Consider the following 18,907-nt stretch of genomic DNA (forward strand, 5'->3'; position numbering starts at 1 on the left):
TTCCTCCTCACCTCCCCTTTCACCTCACCTACCCCACACCTCCCCTTTCTCCTCACCTGCCCATCACCTCCCCTTCCTCCTCACCTGCCCCACACCTCCCCCTTTCTCCTCTTCTCCTCGCCTGACCTGCCCTTTCTCCTATGGTCCACCCTCTTCTCCTATCAGATTCCTTCTTCTCCAGCCCTTTACCTTTCCCATCTACCTAGCACCTTCCAGCCCTCCTTCCCCTCCCCTCGCCTTCTTATTCTGGCTTTTGACCCCTTCCTTTCCAGTCCTGAAGAAGGGTCTCTGCCTGAAATGTCAATGGTTTATTCCTCTCCATTGATGCTGCCTAACCTGCCTCCAGATTGTTATGTGTTACTCAAGATAAGGAAAAAAAGATTGGCTTTATTTGTCACATGCACATTGAAACATGCAGTGAAAAGTGTTCATTTCCGTAAGCAACCAACACAATCTAAGGATGTGCCTGCAAGACTCTAGATCCAACATAGTTATGTCCACAACGCACTAACCCCAACCGGTACATCTTTAGAGTGTGGCAGAAAACCGGACCCGGAGGAAACTCACATGCTCATGGGAAGAACAGACAGCCTCCTTACGGACAGCGGTGGGAAATTTTTGTCTAGGCCTGATCACCAGCAAACCTATAAGTAATTCTGGATCTCTTCAGGTGGAGTGGATTTAAGGGGTTAAGAATTCCACTGTTAACTGGATTTCCCACATGTGCTTAACACAATGGTTGTGACACTATTACATCTTGGGGCACTGGAGTTCAGAGTTTGATCCTGGCATTCCCTGTGAGGAGTTTCTGCACGTCCTCCCCGTGGAATGTGTGTGATTCCACTGGGTGTTCCAGTTTCCTCCTACAGTTCAGAGACAAACCGGTTAGCAGGTTAAAAGGTCATTGTAAACTGTCCTGTAATTGGGTTAGGGTTAACTCAGGGTTGTCAGGAGTTGCGGGCAGCATGTTTCAAAGGGCACTGCATCTCTAAATAAATAAGTAAAATTGACAGCGGTTGCAACCTGCTGGCTGCCCACACCCAGTTTCGTCTACCTGTCGAAGTGGCATACCAGGGTGTGCCTGCTTTCACAGCTGCTTGAAAACTGTTATCATCCTTCTTCACTCCAAATGGAAAAGCCTAGCAGTTCTGGAGAGAGACCCTCCACTGGATGGGGCTGATCATAAATGCTGGGTTCCAGACTTTCACTTGATACACATGCCTGGGCAGTACGATATGGAGAGCAAGCTGTTGCCCACGCAGCAGGATCCCCCTCTCCACACAGCTGATGAACCCAAAGGAACGGCAGAGACCGATGTAGTTTGGTACCAGCAGCATCACAGGAGTTGCCAGTCAGCATTGAACTCAATGTAGGACTGTCCAAGGGACTCCAGCTCTGGATTTTTCCTTGAAGCCTTTCCCATGAGTCGGTATAGCCACAAGGGAGCAGAGGTTTGAGATCAAAGTTTTCCTTTCCCTAGATGAGCCGCTATCCTGGGCTGACGAGCCCCATCTGCCCGATGCATCAGGCTTTGTGGCACCAGACCTGTAGAGTTCCTCCAGCATTTTGTGTGTTACATTAAACAGTTTTTGCCCTTTCTGTCAGTAGAAACGGTTTCGCCAGATTTAGTATCGAAGCACACGTGAAGTGCAGGTGCTGGACTTGATTGTTAGAGGCTATTTGAGACACACGCCATTGAGAGCATTTAATAGGTAGTGGGAGCTTATCCCCACTACCACCTCCCCCCCCCCCCCCCCCCCACTGGCTATAACAACCTAAAGGAACCACGTTCCGCAGAGAAGACTTTCGGAAACACGCGGTTCTGCGGCAGATGTTTAAATTTTGCTGATCCAATCATCTCAGTTTACACGTTTCTCCCTGACTCAGGAATCCACAGGGGGATTATTCTCCATGTGTCACCATCAGTCTGACAGGAGTAGGGAAAAGCGACACCCTCCCTCACTCCTTCCCGAGGCTTTTAGCTTCAATTTTCAAGATTGTTTAAAGTCCTATTCTGTACACAAGTGTAAAGGAGAATTAAGTAATTGTTACTCTGGATCCGATGCAGCACAAAAAAACCACACTAAGACAAAGAACACAATAAATATAGTTTGTATACATTGATTGTATGTCCATAAAGTGACACTACTCTGTACATAAGGTGACTGACAAGAAATTATGAAGTAGAGGTGGAGTTAGTGAGTGGAGGTGTTAATCAGCCTTACTACTTGGGGGAAGTAAATAATCTTGAGTCTGGTGATCCTGGTGTGAATGCTGTGTAGCCTCCGCCCTGATGGGAGTGGGACAAACAGTCCATGAGCAGGATGGGTGTGATCCTTCATGATGTTACTGGCCCTTTTCCCAGCATCCTTCACTTACCGACAGGCTGCTGGACGAGGACGGTGTCCGGGAAGGTGGCAGTGGCAATGCCACCGCTGCCGTGAACTGCCTTTACCCGCACCCTCAGCTTGTCTCCCTCTGTCAGGTTTTTAATCACCAGGACGTTCTTCGTGGTCAGTTCCTTGTTGGCCGGCACCCAGGTCTGAGCTTGGAGAAGAAATGCAGGAATTAGTAGAGAGCCCAAGCTCAGGGGTTTCCAGAGGGAGTGTTTGTGTGCGTTAGAGCAACACGCACACACACACACACACACACACACAACAATGTAGGAGCTCAGATCACAAAATTTCAAAGTAAATTTAGTATCAAAGTGCATATATGTCACCATATACACCCTGAGATTCATTTTCTTGTAGGCATTCACAGTAAACAAAAAGAAACACAATAGAATCAATGAAAAACCACACATGGCAGAGATGGACGAACAGCCAATGTGCAAAACAGAACAAACTGTAAATAGAAAAAAACGGGAAATAAATAAATGAAAGATAGACAGACAGGCAGATGGACAGATAGATAAGCAACCAAGCAATATATATCAAGAACTTGAGTTGTAGAGACCTTAAACATGAGCCAGCAGTGGAGTTAGTTCAGTATTAGAAAGTATAGTCAACATACCTTTATGCGTGGTAGATCATGCCAAACCAATCTTATAGAGTTTTTCAAGGGGGTTATCAGGAAAGTTGATGAAGGCAAAGCAGTGGACTTTAGCAAGGTATTTGATAGGTCCTGCATGGGAGGCTGGGCAATAAGGTTCAGTTGCTTGGCATTCAGGATGAGGTAGTAAATTGGATTACACTCTGGCGTCGCAGAAAAAGCCAGAGAGTGGTGGTAAATGGTTGCTTCCCTGACTGGAAGCCTGTGACTAGTCGAGCGCCACAGATATCGATGCTGGGTCTGTTGTTTGTCAGTAATCTAGATGATAATGGGGTTAACTGGATCAACAAATTTGCAGATGACACCAAGAATGGAGGAGTGATGGATGGCGTGGGATACTATCAAAGCTTGCAATGGGATTTGGACCAGCTGGAAAAACGGGCTGAAAAATGTCAGATGGAATTTAATGCAGACCAAGTGTGAGGTGTTGTACTTTGGTCGGACCAACCAGGGTAGGTGTTACACAGTGAATGTGAGGCACTAGGGAGTGCGGTAGAACTGAAGGATTGGGGAAATACAGATCCATAATTCCTTGGAAGTGCCATCACAGATAGATAGAGTCATAAAGTTGTAAACTCTGCCAGCTCCGTCATGGGCACCAGCTTTCCCCACCTTCAAAAAGCAGCTTCCATCATTAAGGACACCCATCTCCCAGGACGTGCACTCTTCTCATTGCTGCCATCAGGGAGGAGGTACAAGAGCCTGAAAGCACACACTCAATGTTTCAGGAACTGCCTCATCCCCTCCGTCATCGGGGGGCCACGATACCGGAGTGGTTAGCGCAATGCCAGGGTGTTCCAGAGTTCAGAGTTCAATTCCAGCACCATTCTATAAGGAGTCTCTGTATGCGCAGGGTTTTCCCCAGCTGCTCTGGTTTCCTCCCACAGTCCAAAGGCATACGAAGAATTTGGTATCAACAATCATCTTGAATGTTACATTGAAAATGAAGATTTAGAGGATGCAACAATGTAGTTGTTAGAATGCTTAGAGTGGACAATTTTTAAATTGCATATGTTTATTCATTTGGTTTGATCAAACACCAAATTAAAGCTGTGATTTTAGGTACTTCAGGTGGGGAGGCAATGAAGGCTGACCATTATCTACACTAGCTGTCTGTGCTGATTTTGTTCATTTACAGTCAAAAGAACACAACAACGTACACTGGATGAATTTCTCCATCAACAGGAACTAACACACAATTTTATAGTACTGTAAGTAAAAGTGGGAGTCTTCTAACCTGTTCTGTATTTCACTTAAATACAGAATTTGTTACTCAGTTAATGTAAAAGAATTGCAGTGTGATTGAATTCAGACTGCAATTTGAGAGGGAGAAGTACAAGTCACATGTATCAGTATTGCAATGGAATAAAGGGAATTACAGAGGCATGAGAGAGGAGCTTGCCCAGGTGGATTGGAGGAGGGTACAGGCAGGGATGACAGCAGAGCAGACATGGTTGAAGTTTCTGGGAATAGTTCACAAGGAGCTGGATAGATATGTCCTACAGAAGAAGTAGAGATTCAGCCATTCAGGAACAGCTTCTTCCCCTCTGTGATCCAATTCCTGAATGGACTTTGGAGCTTTGGACACTACCTCACTTTTTAAAATATACAGTATTTCTGTTTTTGCACGTTTTTAAAAATCTGTTCAATATATGTAATTGATTTACTTGTTTATTATTATGTTTTATTTTTTCTATCTCTCTACTGGATTATGTTTTGCATTGAACTGCTGCTGCTAAATTAACAAATTTCACATCACATGCTGGTGATAATAAACCTGATTCTGATTCTGATAGTTCTCAAATGGCAGGGCTAGGCAACCATAGCTGACAAGGGAAGTTAAGAACTTGCACAAAAGCCAGGGTAAGGGCATATGAGGTAGCAAAAGTGAGTGGAAAGTTGGATGATTGGGAAGTGTCACGCAGGTGAGAAACTGCTAGAAAATTCAGCAGTCTAATGAACAAGGAGGCAATTAAAAGAGAGAGAGGACTCTGACTTGGTTTTGATAACACTTTCAATTGTGACCTTGAGAGAGAGAGTACGGCGCCAGCTGAGACACGAGCTGGGAAGTCGCCATGGTAACAGCTCAGAGCGGTTGAGCTAATGGACGGTTGGAATTCCAGATGGAATATAAAAGTGGAGGCATTGGTCTGATAACGGCAGAGGAGAATGACACGGGAGAAGTGCAGGAGAAGGGTGGAGGCCACGGAATGATTAATTTCGACCCGTGATTACCAGTGTGGGTAAGAGCTTGGATTTTCAGAAGGCATTTGATAAGGTGCCACTCATGATGCTGCTTAGCACAATAAAATCCCATGGCATACAGGAAAGACACTGGCATGGATAGTGGAATGGCTGACAGAAGGAGACAATAAGTGGGAATAAAGGAGGTCTTTTCTGGCTGGCTGCCAGTGACTAGTGGTTTTCCTCAGGGGTCAGTATTGGGATCACTGCATTTTACATGGTTTGTCAATGATTTAGATAATGGAATTGATGGTTTTTTAGCAAAGTTTGCAGATGATACGAAGATAGCTGGAGGGGTAGGTAGTGCTGAGGACAGACAAATGAGCAAAAAAGTGGCAGATGGAATACAGTGTTGGGAAATGTATGAAAATGCATTTTGGTAAAAGGAGTAATAGTGTGGACAATTATCTAAATGGGACAACATTCAAACATCAGAGGTGCAGAGGGACTTAGGAGTCCTCGTGCAAGACTCCCAGTAGGTTAATTTACAGGTTGAGTCTGTGGTAAGGAAGGCAAAAGCAATGTTGGCATTTATTTCAAGGGGAACAGAATATAAAAGCAAGGAGATAATGTTGAGGCTTTATAAGACACCAGTCAGGCTGCACGGAGTATTTTCAACAGTTTTGGGTCCCATATCTCAAAAAGGATGTATTCTCATTGGAAAGGGTCCAGAGGAGGTTCATGAGGATGATTCCAGGAATGAAGGGGTTAACATATGAGGAGCATTTGGCAGCTTTGGGCCTGTACTCACTGGAATTTATAAGAATGCAGAAGGATCTCATTGAAACCTACTGAATGTTGAAAGGACTAGATAGGGTGGATGTGGAAAGGATGTTTCCTATGATGGGGGTATCCAGATCTAGAGGGCACAGCCTCAAAAATGAGGGGCAACCTTTTAGATAAGAGGTAAGGAGGAATTTTTTAGCCAGAGAGTAGTGAATCGGTGGAATGCTCTGCCACAGACTGTGGTGGAGGCCCAGTCTGTGGGTATATTTAAGGTGGAAGTTGATAGTTTCCTGATTGGCCAGGGCATCAAAGGATATGGAGAGAAGGTAGGTGTATGGAGTTGAGTGGGATCCAGGATCAGCCATGATAGAATGGCGGAACAGACTTAATGGACTGAATGGCTAATTCTGTTTTTATGTCTTATGGTCTTCTGGTATAAATGGTAGTTTGTCTTTTTTTAACTATTTCCATGAAACTGGCTAATTGGGGCAGCTGCTTAATTGGGCCAAAATGTACTGGATCTGACGTGGCCCAATTAACCAAAATGCACTGTAATAAGCTTCTGTGGGTTTCTCTAATAATTGCTTCCTATCCATCTGTAATTGACTTTGGTGCTAGTGGTGAGGCACCTTCTCAAACCACAGCAGTCTGTGCAATCATAAGATGTAGGAGAAGAATTCAGCTATTCACCATATCAAGTCTGTTTCAGTTCTCTCTGTGCTTTGTGGAGTCTACTTCTTGTGACACGTGATTTTACCCCCGAGCTGCTTGGACTGCTTCCCACATTCCAAAGAACATAAGACATAGGAGAAAAATTGGGCCACTCGGCCTGTTGAGTTTGCTCTGCCATTCCATTATGGCCAAGTTATTTATCCTCTCGACCCCATTCTCTTGTCTTCTCCTCGAAACCTTTGGCAATCTGAATCACAAATCTATCAACCTCCACTTTAAATATACCCAAAGACCTGCCATTCACAGCTATCTTTGACAAAGAATTCCATAGATTCACTGACTGCATGGTAGTATAGTGGTTAGCATAGCACTTTACAATACAGGTAACCTGGGGTTAATTCCCCCCGCTGCCTGTAAGGGGTTTGTATGTTCCCCCGTGACTGAGTGGGCTTCCTCCTGGTGCTCTAGTTTCCTCCCACAGTCCAAAGGCCTACCAATCAGAAGGTTAATTGGTCATTGTAAATTGTCCCATGATTAGGCCCAGAGTAAATTGTGGTTCAGCTGGAAGGGCCTATCCTGCACTGCATCCCAAACAAACAAACAAACAAATAAATAAATAAACAAGGATGTGATGCTGAGGCTGTACACAGCACTTGGAGTGTTGTGAACGGTTTTATGCCCCTTAGCTATATGCTGCCATTGAAGAGTGTCCAGAGGAGCTTCACAAGAAAGTAAGTATTTTAAGTAGGAGGAGCGTTTGCAGGCTCTGGGCCTGTACTCAAGAGTTTAGAAGAATGAGGAGGGATCTCATTGAAACCTTTTGAATGTTGAAAGGACTAGATAGTTTGTTTCCTATAATGATGGAGACTAGTACCAGTGGGTACAACTTCAGAATAGGATGGGGTCCCTTTAGAACAGATAAAATTTCCTTAGCCCAAGGGTGGTGAATCTGTGGAAATCATTGCCACAGATAACTGTGAAGGCCAAGTCATTAAGTTTATTTAAAATGGAAGTTGATAAGTTCTAGATTAATTAGGGCTTCTACAGGTATATTAAGAGAAAAAGGATAGTAAGGGATAAAATTGGTCCTCTTGAAGATGAGAGTGGTCGGCTATGTATGGAAGAAAAGAAATGGGTGAGATCTTAAATGGGTTTTTTGCGTCTGTATTTACTAAGGGAACTAGCATGGAGTCAATGGAAATAAGGCAAACATGTAGTGAAGTCATAGAACCTATACAGATTGAAGAGGAGGAGGTGCTTGCTATCTTGAGGCAAATCAGAATAGATAAATCCCCAGGACCTGACATGGTATTCCCTCGGACCTTGAAGGAGACTAGTGTTGAAATTGCAGGTGCCCTGGCAGATATATTTAAAATGTCAGTATCTATGGGTGAGGTGCCTGAGGATTGGAGGATAGCTCATGTTGTTCCGTTGTTTAAAAAAGGCTCTAAAAGTAACCCAGGAAATTATAGGCCAGTAAGTCTGAAGTCAGTAGTAGGTAACTTATTGGAAGGAGTACTAAGAGATAGGATCTACAAGTATTTGGATAGACAGGGGCTTATTAGGGAGAGTCAACATGGCTTTGTACATGGTAGGTCATGTTTAACCAATCTATTAGAGTTTTTCGAGGAGGTTACCAGGAAAGTGGATGAAGGGAAGGCAGCGGATGTTGTCTACATGGACTTCAGTAAAGCCTTCTACCAAGTCCCGCATGGGAAGTTAGTTCAGAAGATTCAGTTTCTAGGTATACATGGTGAGGTAGTAAATTGCATTAGACATTGGCTCAATGGGAGAAGCCAGAGAGTGGTAGTGGAGGATTGCTTCTCTGAGTGGAGGCCTGTGACTAGTGGTGTGCCACAGGGATCAGTGCTGGGTCCATTGTTATTTGTCATCTATATCAATGATCTGGATGATAATGTGGTAAATTGGATCAGCAAATTTGCTGATGATACAAAGATTGGAGGTGTAGTGGACAGTGAGAAAGGCTTTCAAAGTTTGCAGAGGGATTTGGACCAGCTGGAAAACTGGGCTGAAAAAATGGCACATGGAGTTTAATACAGACAAGTGTGAAGTATTACACTTTGAAAGGAAAAACCAAGGTAGAACATACAAGGTAAATGGTTGGGCACTGAGGAGTGCAGTAGAACAGAGGGATCTGGGAAAACAAATACAAAATTCCCTAAAAGTGGCGTCACAGGTAGATAGACTTGTGAAGAGAACTTTTGGCACATTGGCCTTTATAAATCAAAGTATTGAGTATGAGTTGGAATGTTATGGTGAGATTGTATAAGGCATTGGTGAGGCCGAATTTGGAGTATTGTGTGCAGTTTTGGTCATCAAATTACAGGAAGGATATTAATAAGGTTGAAAGAGTGCAGAGAAGGTTTACAAGGATGTTGCCGGGACTTGAGAAACTGAGTTACAGAGAAAGGTTGAATAGGTTAGGACTTTATTCCCTGGTGCATAGAAGAATGAGGGGAGATTTGATAGAGGTATATAAAATTATGATGGGTATAGATAGAGTGAATGCAAGCAGGCTCTTTCCACTGAGGATAGGGAAGAAAAAAACCAGAGGTCATGGGTTAAGGGTGAAGGGGGAGAAGTTTAAAGGGAACATGGGGGGGGGGCTTCTTCACACAGAGAGTGGTGGGAATGTGGAATGAGCTGCCAGATAAAGTGGTGAATGCAGGCTCACTTTTAACATTTAAGAAAAATTTGGACAGGTACATGGATGAGAGGGGTTTGGAGGGATATGGGGCGGGTGCAGGTCAGTGGGACTAGGCAGAAAAATGGTTTGGCACAGCCAAGGAGGGCCAAAAGGCCTATTTCTGTGCTGTAATGTTCTATGGTTCTATGGCTTCAGAAGTTATGGGGAGAAGACAAGAGAATGGGGTTAAAGAAGGATTTCAAAGGGAAGTATGTGTGTGAGGCCGGTATTCTGTTCTGGGTGTCAGATGTGTTCGGGGAGACTCCCAGCCTCCCAGATGGCCACATCTGCAGCTGCAGCATGAAGGAACTGGAGGTACAGCTCGATGACCTTCATCTGGTCAGGGAGAGTAAGGAGGTGGAGCTCCTTACCATAGGAGCTATAGGGAGGTATTCACAGCGTGGACTCGGGTAATAGTCAGGAGAGGGAAGCGCAGGAGGCGGATACTAGAGAGCACCCCTGTGGCTGTACCCGTCGACAATAAGTACTCTTGCTTGAGTACTGTTGGGAGGACGGCCTACCTGGGGGAAGCAACAGTGTCCGCGCCTCTGGCACAAAGTCTGGTCCTGTAGCTCAGAAGGGTAGGGAAACGAAAAGGAGGTCAATAGTGATAGGGGGTCAATCAGGTGATTCTGTGGAAGCAGGAAAGAAGCATGAATGGTAAGTTTGCCTCCCAGGTGTCAGGTTCCAGGATGTTTTTGATCGCATCCACGATACCCTGAAGTGGGAAGGTGAACAGCCAGAGGTCACGGTACATATTGGTACCAATGACACAGGTAGGAAACGGGAGGAGGTCCTGAAAGCAGACTAGAGGGAGTTAGGAAGGAAGTTGGGAAGCAGGACCTCAAAGGTAGTAATCTCGGGAGAGCCACACGACAGTGAGTATAGGAGTAGAGTGAGGTGGAAGATAAATGCATGGCTGAGGGATTGGAGCAGGGGGCAGGGATTCAGATTTCTGAATCATTGGACAACACACACAAAATGCTGATGGAACACAGCAGGCCAGGCAGCATCTATAAGGAGAAGCACTGTCGACGTTTCGGGTCGAGACCCTTCGTCAGGACTAACTGAAGAGAAAGATACTAAGAGATTTGAAAGTAGTGGGGGGAAGGGGAAATGCGAAATGATAGAAGACCGGAAGGGGTGGGATGAAGCTAAGAGCTGGAAAGGTGATTGGCGAAAGTGATACAGAGCTGGAGAAGGGGAAGGATCATGGGATGGGAGGCCTCAGGAGAAAGAAAGGGGGAGGGGGAAGCACCAGAGAGAGATGGAGAACAGGCAGAGTGATGGGCAGAGAGAGAGAAAAGAACAAACAACTAAATATGTCAGGGATGGGGTAAGAAGGGGAGGAGAGGCATTAACGGAAGTTGGAGAAGTCAACGTTCATACTATCAGGTTGGAGGCTACCCAGCCAGTATATAAGGTGTTGTTCCTCCAACCTGAGTGTGGCTTCATCTTGACAGTAGAGGAGGCTATGGATAGACATATCAGAATGAGAATGGGATGTGGAATTAAAATGTGTGGCCACTGGGAGATCCTGCTTTCTCTGGCGGACCGAGCGTAGGTGTTCAGCGAAACGGTCTCCCAGTCTGCATCGGGTCTCACCAATATATAAAAGGCCACACTAGCCGACTCACAGGTGAAGTGTCGCCTCACCTGGAAGGACTGTCTGGGGCCCTGAATGGTGGTGAGGGAGGAAGTGTAAGGGCAGGTGTAGCACTTGTTCCGCTTACAAGGATATGTTCTGAATCATTGGGACCTCTTTTGGGGAAGGCATGACCTTTACATAAAGGACAGGTTACACTTGCAACCTGGCAGGGAGGTTTGCTAAGGCTACTGGGGAGAGTTTAAACTAGGATTGCTGTGGGGTGGGAACCAAACTGAAGAGATGGAGGAAGGGGCGGTTGTCTCACAAATCGAGAAAGCTTGTAGGCAGTGTAAAAGGGAGGATAGGCGAGTGATAGAGAAGGCATGCGCTCAGACTGAGATGTGTCTATTTTAATGCAATGAGTATCATGAACAAAGCAGATGAGCTTAGAGTGTGGATCAGTACTTGGAACAATGATGTTGTGGTCATTACAAAGACGTGGATGGCTCAGGGGCAGGAATGGTTACTTCGAGTGCCAGGCTTTAGATGTTTCAGAAAGGATAGGGAGGGAGGCAAAAGAGGTGGGGGCGTGGCACTGTTGATCAGAGATAGTGTCATGGCTGCAGAAAAGGGGGAAGTCCTGGAGGGATTGTCTACTAAGTCTCTGTGGGTGGAAGTTAGGAACAGGAAGGGGTCAATAACTCCAATGGGTGTTTTTTATAGACCACCCAGTAGTAAAAGGGACATCAAGGAGCAGATAAGGGGACAGATTCTGGAAAGATGTAATAATAACAGGGTTCGCATGGTGAGAGATTTTAATTTCCCCAATATTGATTGGCATCTTCCTAGAGCAAGGGGTTTAAATGGGGTGGAGTTTGTTAGGTGTGTTCAGGAAGGTTTCCTGACACAATATGTAGATAAGCCAACTAGAGGAGAGGCTGTACTTGATCTGGTATTGGGAAATGAATCTGGTCAGGTGTCAGGTCTCTCAGTGGGAGAGCATTTTGGAGATAGTGATCGTAATTCTATCTCCTTTACCATAGCATTGGAGAGGGGTAGGAACAGACAAGTTAGGAAAGTGTTTAATTGGAGTAAGGGGAAATATGAGGCTATCAGGTGGAACTTGAAAAAATAAATTGGGAACAGATGTTCTCAGGGAAATGTATGGCGGAAATGTGGCAAATGTTCAGGGGATATTTGTGTGGGATTCTGCGTAGGTACATTCCAATGAAAGGATGGTAGGGTGCAGGAACCGTGGTGTACAAAGGCTGTTGAAAATCTAGTCAAGAAGAAAAGAAAAGCTTACGAAAGGTTCAAAACACTGGGTAATGATAGAGATCTAGAAAATTATAAGGCTAGCAGGAAGGAGATAAGAATGAAATTCTGAGAGCCAGAAGGGGACATGAGAAGGCCTTGGTGGACAGGATTAAGGAAAACCTCAAGGCATTCTACATATATGTGAAGAGCAACCAGATAAGACGTGAGAGAATAGGACCAATCAAGTGTGACAGTGGAAAAGTGTGTATGGAAGCGGAAGAAATGGCCCAGGTTCTTAATGAATACTTTGCTTCAGTGTTCACTATCGTAAAGGATCTTGGCAATTGTAGGGATGACTTACAGTGAACTGAAATGCTTGAGCATATAGACATTAAGAAAGAGGATGTGCTGGAGCTTTTGGAAAGCATCAAGTTGGAAAAGTCACCAGGACCAGACGAGATATACCCCAGGCTACTGTGGGAGGTGAGGGGGGAGATTGCTGAGCCTCTGGCGATGATCTCTGCATCATCAATGGGAATGGGAGAGGTTCCAGAGGATTGGAGACTTGCAGATGTTGTTCCCTTATTCAAGAAAGGGAGTCGAGATAGCCCAGATAGTCGAAATTATAGACCAGTGAGTCTTACTTCAGTGGTTGGTTGGTAAGCTGATGGAAAAGATCCTGAGAGGCAGGATTTATGAACATTTGGAGAGGTATAATATGATTAGGAATAGTCAGCATGGCTTTGTCAAGGGCAGATCATGCCTTACGAGCGTGATTAAATATTTTGAGGACGTGACTAAAAACATTGATGAAGGTAGAGCAGTAGATGTATATGGATTTCAGTAAAGCATTTGATAAAGTACCCCATGCAAGGTTTATTGAGAAAGTAAGGAGGCATGGAATCCAAGGGGACATTGCTTTGTGGATTCAGAACTGGCTTACCCACAGAAGGCAAAGAGTGGATGTAGATGGGTCATTTTCTGCATGGAGGTCAGTGACCAGTGGAATGCCTCAGGGATCTGTTTTGGGACCCCTCCTCCGTGATTTTTATAAATGACCTGGATGAGGAAGTGGAGGGATGGATTAGTAAATTTGCTGATGACACAAAGGTTGGAGGTGTTGTGGATAGTGTGGAGGGCTGTCAGAGGTTACAGTGGGACATTGATAGGATGCAAAGCTGGGCTGAGAAGTTGCAGGTGGAGTTCAAACCAGATAAGTGTGTGGTGGTTCATTTTGGTAGGTCAAATATGATGGCAGAATATAGTATTTATGGTAAGACTCTTGGCAGTGTGGAGGGTCAGAGGGATCTTGGGGTCTGCTGCACAGGTTGACTGTGTGGTTAAGAAGGCATACAGTGTATTGGCTTTCATCAACCGTGGGATTGAGTTTAAGAGTCAAGAGGTAATGTTGCAGCTATACAGGACCCTGGTCAGACCCCACTTGGAGTACTGTGCTCAGTTCTGATCGCCTCACTACAGGAAAGATTTGGAAACTATAGAAAGGGTGCAGAGGAGATTTACAAGGATGCCACCTGGATTGGGGAGCATGCCTTATGAGAACAGGTTGAGTGAACTTGATCTTTTCTCCTTGGAGCGACAGAAGATGAGGTGACCTGACAGAGGTGTATAAGATGATGAGAGGCATTGATCGTGTGGATAGTCAGAAGCTTTTCCCCGGGGCTGAAATGGCTAACACGGGAGGGCACAGTTTTAAGGTGCTTGGAATAGGTACAGAGGAGATGTCAGGGGTAAGTTTTTTTACTCAGAGAGTGGTGAGTGCGTGGAATGGGCTGCCAGCGACAGTGGTGGAGGCAGATACAACAGGGTCTTTCAAAAATGCTTTACATGGAGCTTAGAAAAATAGAGGGCTATGGGTAACCCTAAGTAATTTCTAAAGTAAGGACATGTTGGACACTGCTTTGTGGGCTGAAGGACCTGTATTGCTCTGTAGGTTTTCTATGTTTCTAAATCGGCGGAGCAGACTCGATAACTTAATTCTGCTCCTATGGACCCGTGACTCCATAACACCGAGCCCGGCCAGCTCTGCTTTGCTGAGCCGGCAGAGTAGGGCTAAGTTCAGCCAAGGCTAGAGAACGTCACTTACTGCTGTCCACGCAGTATTCCACAATGTATCCTGCCAAGCCACTCGTGCCAATGTGCTTGGGCAAGTTCCAGTTCACGGTCACCGACGTGCTGGTTACGTCGTCCACCGTCAGTTCCGTGGGCTCTCCATCGGGAACTGCACAGGTGTAAGAGAGAGATTACAGAGGACTTCCGTCTCCCCACTGCTCCCACCGGCTGACTGAGATAGATTAGAAAGATAGAGAGGGAGAAAAGAGAGAGCACAACGGAGAAAAAGAGTAATAAATGCAGAGAGTGGGAGAAAGGGAGCACAATGGAGAAAGCGCAACAGAGAGAAAAGAGCGATAGAGGGGGAAAGGGCAGAGAGAAAGAGAGATTGAAAGGGGGAAAGAAAGAAAGAACGCGGGAGAGAGAAAGAAGATCTTCAGATAAAGGAAAAAGAGGACAGAGAGAAACGGCGACTGTACTTTTTTCCGTAGGTGCTGCTTGACCTGCTGAGTTCCTTCAGCATTTTGTGTGTGTTGCTTGGATTTCCAGCATCTGCAGATTTTCTCTTGTTTGTGGACAGAGAGAGGAAAGAGCGATAGAGAGGGAGTGGGGAAGAGAGCTCGAGATAGTGAGGGAGAGGGAGAGGGGAAGAGAGCTCGAGATAGAGAGGGAGAAGAGAGCTTGAGATAGAGAGAATAAAGAGCGATAGAGAGAGGGGGAAGAGCACAAGATACAGAGAATAAAGAGCGATAGAAAGCGGGGGAAGAGAGCTCGAGATAGAGAGAATAAAGAGCGATAGAGAGGGGGAGAGAGCTTGAGATAGAGAGAATAAAGAGCGATAGAGAGAGGGGGAAGAGAGCTCGAGATAGAGAGAATAAAGAGCGATAGAGAGAGGGGGAAGAGAGCTAGAGATAGAATAAAGAGCGACAGAGAGGGGGAGAGAGCTCGAGATAGAGAGAATAAAGAGCGATAGAGAGGGAGTGGGGAAGAGCTCGAGATAGAGAGAATAAAGAGCGATAGAGAGGGAGTGGGGAAGAGAGCTCAAGATAGAGAGAATAAAGAGCGATAGAGAGGGGGAAGAGAGCTCGAGATAGAGAGAATAAAGAGCGATAGAGAGAGGGGAAGAGAACTCGAGATAGAATAAAGAGCGATAGAGAGCGGGGGAAGAGAGCTCGAGATAGAGAGAATAAAGAGCGATAGAGAGAGGGGGAAGAGAGCTCGAGATAGAGAGAATAAAAAGCGATAGAGAGAGGGGAAGAGAACTCGAGATAGAGAGAATAAAGAGCGATAGAGAGCGGGGGAAGAGAGCTCGAGATAGAGAGAATAAAGAGCGATAGAGAGGGAGTGGGGAAGAGAGCTCGAGATAGAGAGAATAAAGAGCGATAGAGAGAGGGGGAAGAGAGCTCGAGATAGAGAGAATAAAGAGCGATAGAGAGAGGGGAAGAGAGCTCGAGATAGAGAGAATAAAGAGCGATAGAGAGGGAGGAAGAGAGCTCAAGATAGAGAGAATAAAGAGCGATAGAGAGGGTGGGGAAGAGAGCTCAAGATAGAGAGAATAAAGAGCGATAGAGAGGGAGTGGGGAAGAGAGCTCAAGATAGAGAGAATAAAGAGCGATAGAGAGAGGGGGAAGAGAGCTCGAGATAGAGAGAATAAAGAGCGATAGAGAGAGGGGAAGAGAACTCGAGATAGAGAGAATAAAGAGCGATAGAGAGCGGGGGAAGAGAGCTCGAGATAGAGAGAATAAAGAGCGATAGAGAGGGAGTGGGGAAGAGAGCTCGAGATAGAGAGAATAAAGAGCGATAGAGAGAGGGGAAGAGAACTCGAGATAGAGAGAATAAAGAGCGATAGAGGGGGGGGGAAGAGAGCTCAAGATAGAGAGAATAAAGAGCGATAGAGAGGGTGTGGGGAAGAGAGCTCAAGATAGAGAGAATAAAGAGCGATAGAGAGAGAAAGGGGGGAAAGAGGGCAGAGAGAGAAAGTGATGGGGAGAGCAAGGGAATGTAATACCGAGAGAGAAAAAGAACGATAGAAGGGGCGATAGCACGGCATGGAGAGATAAAGAGAGGATTAAAAGGGCAGAGATTGCAAAGTCAGAGGGTGGGGAAAAAGCGAGCGCAATAGAGAAAGAACGAGAGAGAGAAGAGAGCAACAGGTGGAGAGAGAGACAGCGAGACAGAAAGAACACGATTTAGGGAGGGCGAAGTAAGAAAGGGATTGGAGGGGTCTAGTGGGTTTGTGAGAAAGACACGATCCGGCAGGGAGCTCAGATTGTTCTGAGGACGTACAGATTTGCGGAGACAGAGAGCAAGATCGTTGTTATCCCAGCGGTTAGAAAATAATACCATTAAGGGAAATAGGCGGATAGAAAGAGAACACAAAAGTGCGACGGAGCGGAAGAGAAAGAGAGTAAAATAGCGAGGAGAGATAATTTTTTGTTAAATGGAGAGGAAGGATGAGACCGGAGTTACGGAGCGAGACTAGCGGAGAGATTATCTCCACACCCGTTGTCTTTTTGTCCTGTTCTCCCTTACCTGCTTTAGGGGTCTTTTCATCCATGGTTGGTGCGGGAGAGGCTGTAGCAACTGAGGCGGGTCTGGAGCAGCGGGTGGTCTCTTTAAATAGTCCGCAGGCTGTTGGGATCCCGCCCCACGGCGCTGAAGCCTGGCGGGGCAAGGTCGCTGGGCGGAGCGGAGGGCCACCCTTGGTCCCAGCACACTCACAACGCAGCACACACTGCCACACCGATATACATATACAGTCATACTCATACACATCCACATACAACACTCACACTCATACACAACACAAACTCACAGGCGCAGGCACTCATACACACATTCACACACACACATAATCACAGCCAACAGCCGCCGGACAGATACAGGCACACACTCATACACACACACACACACACACACACACACACACACACACACACACACACACATTCACACTCACACACACAACCCACAGACACACACATATTCACACTCATACATACCCACAACCAACAGCCGCCGGACAGATACAGGCACACACTCATACACACATTCACACTCACACACACAACCCACAGACACACACATATTCACACTCATACATACCCACAACCAACAGCCGCCAGACAGAGATCTATAAACAGTAACAAACCCTCAGATAACGCGCTGCCCGACGGAAATGGGCAGACCTGGCGTGAATTTTACAAGAGATTGGTACTGGGGTGAACACAGCCAGTTGGATTCGCCAGTAAAATACTTGCAGCCAATGCGATCTCCTAAGTTAACATCGAAATTACAGGACACCAGATATCACAGTGGGTTTGTAATAAGATAAACACAGCGAGTGAAAAAAATATTTAATCAGCGGAGGGATCGGGTCAATATGATCCTGATGGATGGGTTTCTACAGTCACTGAAATATGTGAATCTGAATGGAAAGTAATAAATTGTCAAGGCGATACCTGCGGCCCATGTGCTCCGTGTCAATATGGTGGCCCGGTCAGAAATAGCCCGAGAAATGTGCGGTCCAGTGCCAAGTGAAGATGGGGGTTGTCAACGAGATACGTGCAGCTCATGGGTACATATGGAACCAATCAGATTTCCACAGGAATAAGTCTTGAGTAGCCAACGACGTTAGAGGCTGTGAGAAATACAGTGGATTCCGGATAATTGGGACACATCGGGACTAGTACATTTTGGCCCAGTAAAAGCGCTGCCCCAAAAAGCCGGTTTAATGGCAATGAAAAAGGTACACAAAAGACAAACTACCGTTTAACTGAGTGACAAATTTAGAACACTATCAATACTATTAGGCTGCTATAAAACTGTGGTTCCTAATAGTTTACGATGGAGGAATTCATCCAGTGAAGGTTGCCGTGTACTTTTGATTGTCTGTGAATGAACAAAGTCAGCACAGATACCTAGTGTAGATAATGGACTGCCTTCATACAATGCTATCGATGATATACATCCTCCAAATCTTCAGTTTCATTGTAACATTCAAGATGATTGTTGATGCCTTCAAACTTAATAATTACTAATTTGTTGAAATATATAAATTGTTTAATTTTCACTCTGGGCCACTTTTGGCACATCCAAGACTGATTGCTTGAAACTGCAGTGAGCAAAACGGTTCTGAACTGCCTTTCTGCTTATTCCATGCTGATTATCGGTGACAAAAATCACTGCCTTTTGAGCAGAAACAAACACCACGCAACTGACGCTACTTAAAAACCTAGTCACTCTAAACACAGTGTAGTGTATAATGGCCACACATATTTACGAGACTGATGCTAGCTAGAAACTGTTCTCCTGCCCCAATTAAGTGGAATAATGTCGCAAATAAACAAAGAAATCCTGGCTATTTTCTCAAATAGATTTTGTTCTTTAAGAGTTGGTCAAATAAACAGCTGCCCCTATTAACCGGAATCCACTGCACAGGAATTAGAACATGGGACATACAGGCCCTTTGGCCCATGATGTTATGCCTGTGTTATGGTCCGGTCCGGAGCCCGCATTCCGGGTCTTGATCTGGTCTGCGGACTCCGGACTCCGGGTCTTGTAGCCGTCCCTCCTTTCACCCTTGAGCC

At 45.6% G+C, this 18,907-nt stretch overlaps 1 protein-coding gene across 1 annotated transcript in view; it reads right to left on the reverse strand.

The window, feature by feature from the left end:
- The window catches only part of LOC140717086 (myosin-binding protein H-like), a 71,373-nt gene extending 54,364 nt beyond the window's left edge, over positions 1–17,009 (reverse strand). The window contains exons 1-3 of the mRNA XM_073030272.1: positions 16,851–17,009; positions 14,353–14,487; positions 2,380–2,547 (exon numbers count right to left, since the gene is read on the reverse strand). Coding sequence (XP_072886373.1) covers positions 2,380–2,547; positions 14,353–14,487; positions 16,851–16,875 — 328 coding nt within the window. The 5' untranslated portion in view covers positions 16,876–17,009. The remainder of the gene's footprint in view (positions 1–2,379; positions 2,548–14,352; positions 14,488–16,850) is intronic.
- Positions 17,010–18,907: the final 1,898 nt, after the last annotated feature.

This window comes from Hemitrygon akajei, chromosome 27 (assembly GCF_048418815.1).
Source record: "Hemitrygon akajei chromosome 27, sHemAka1.3, whole genome shotgun sequence".
Taxonomy (NCBI): domain Eukaryota; kingdom Metazoa; phylum Chordata; class Chondrichthyes; order Myliobatiformes; family Dasyatidae; genus Hemitrygon; species Hemitrygon akajei.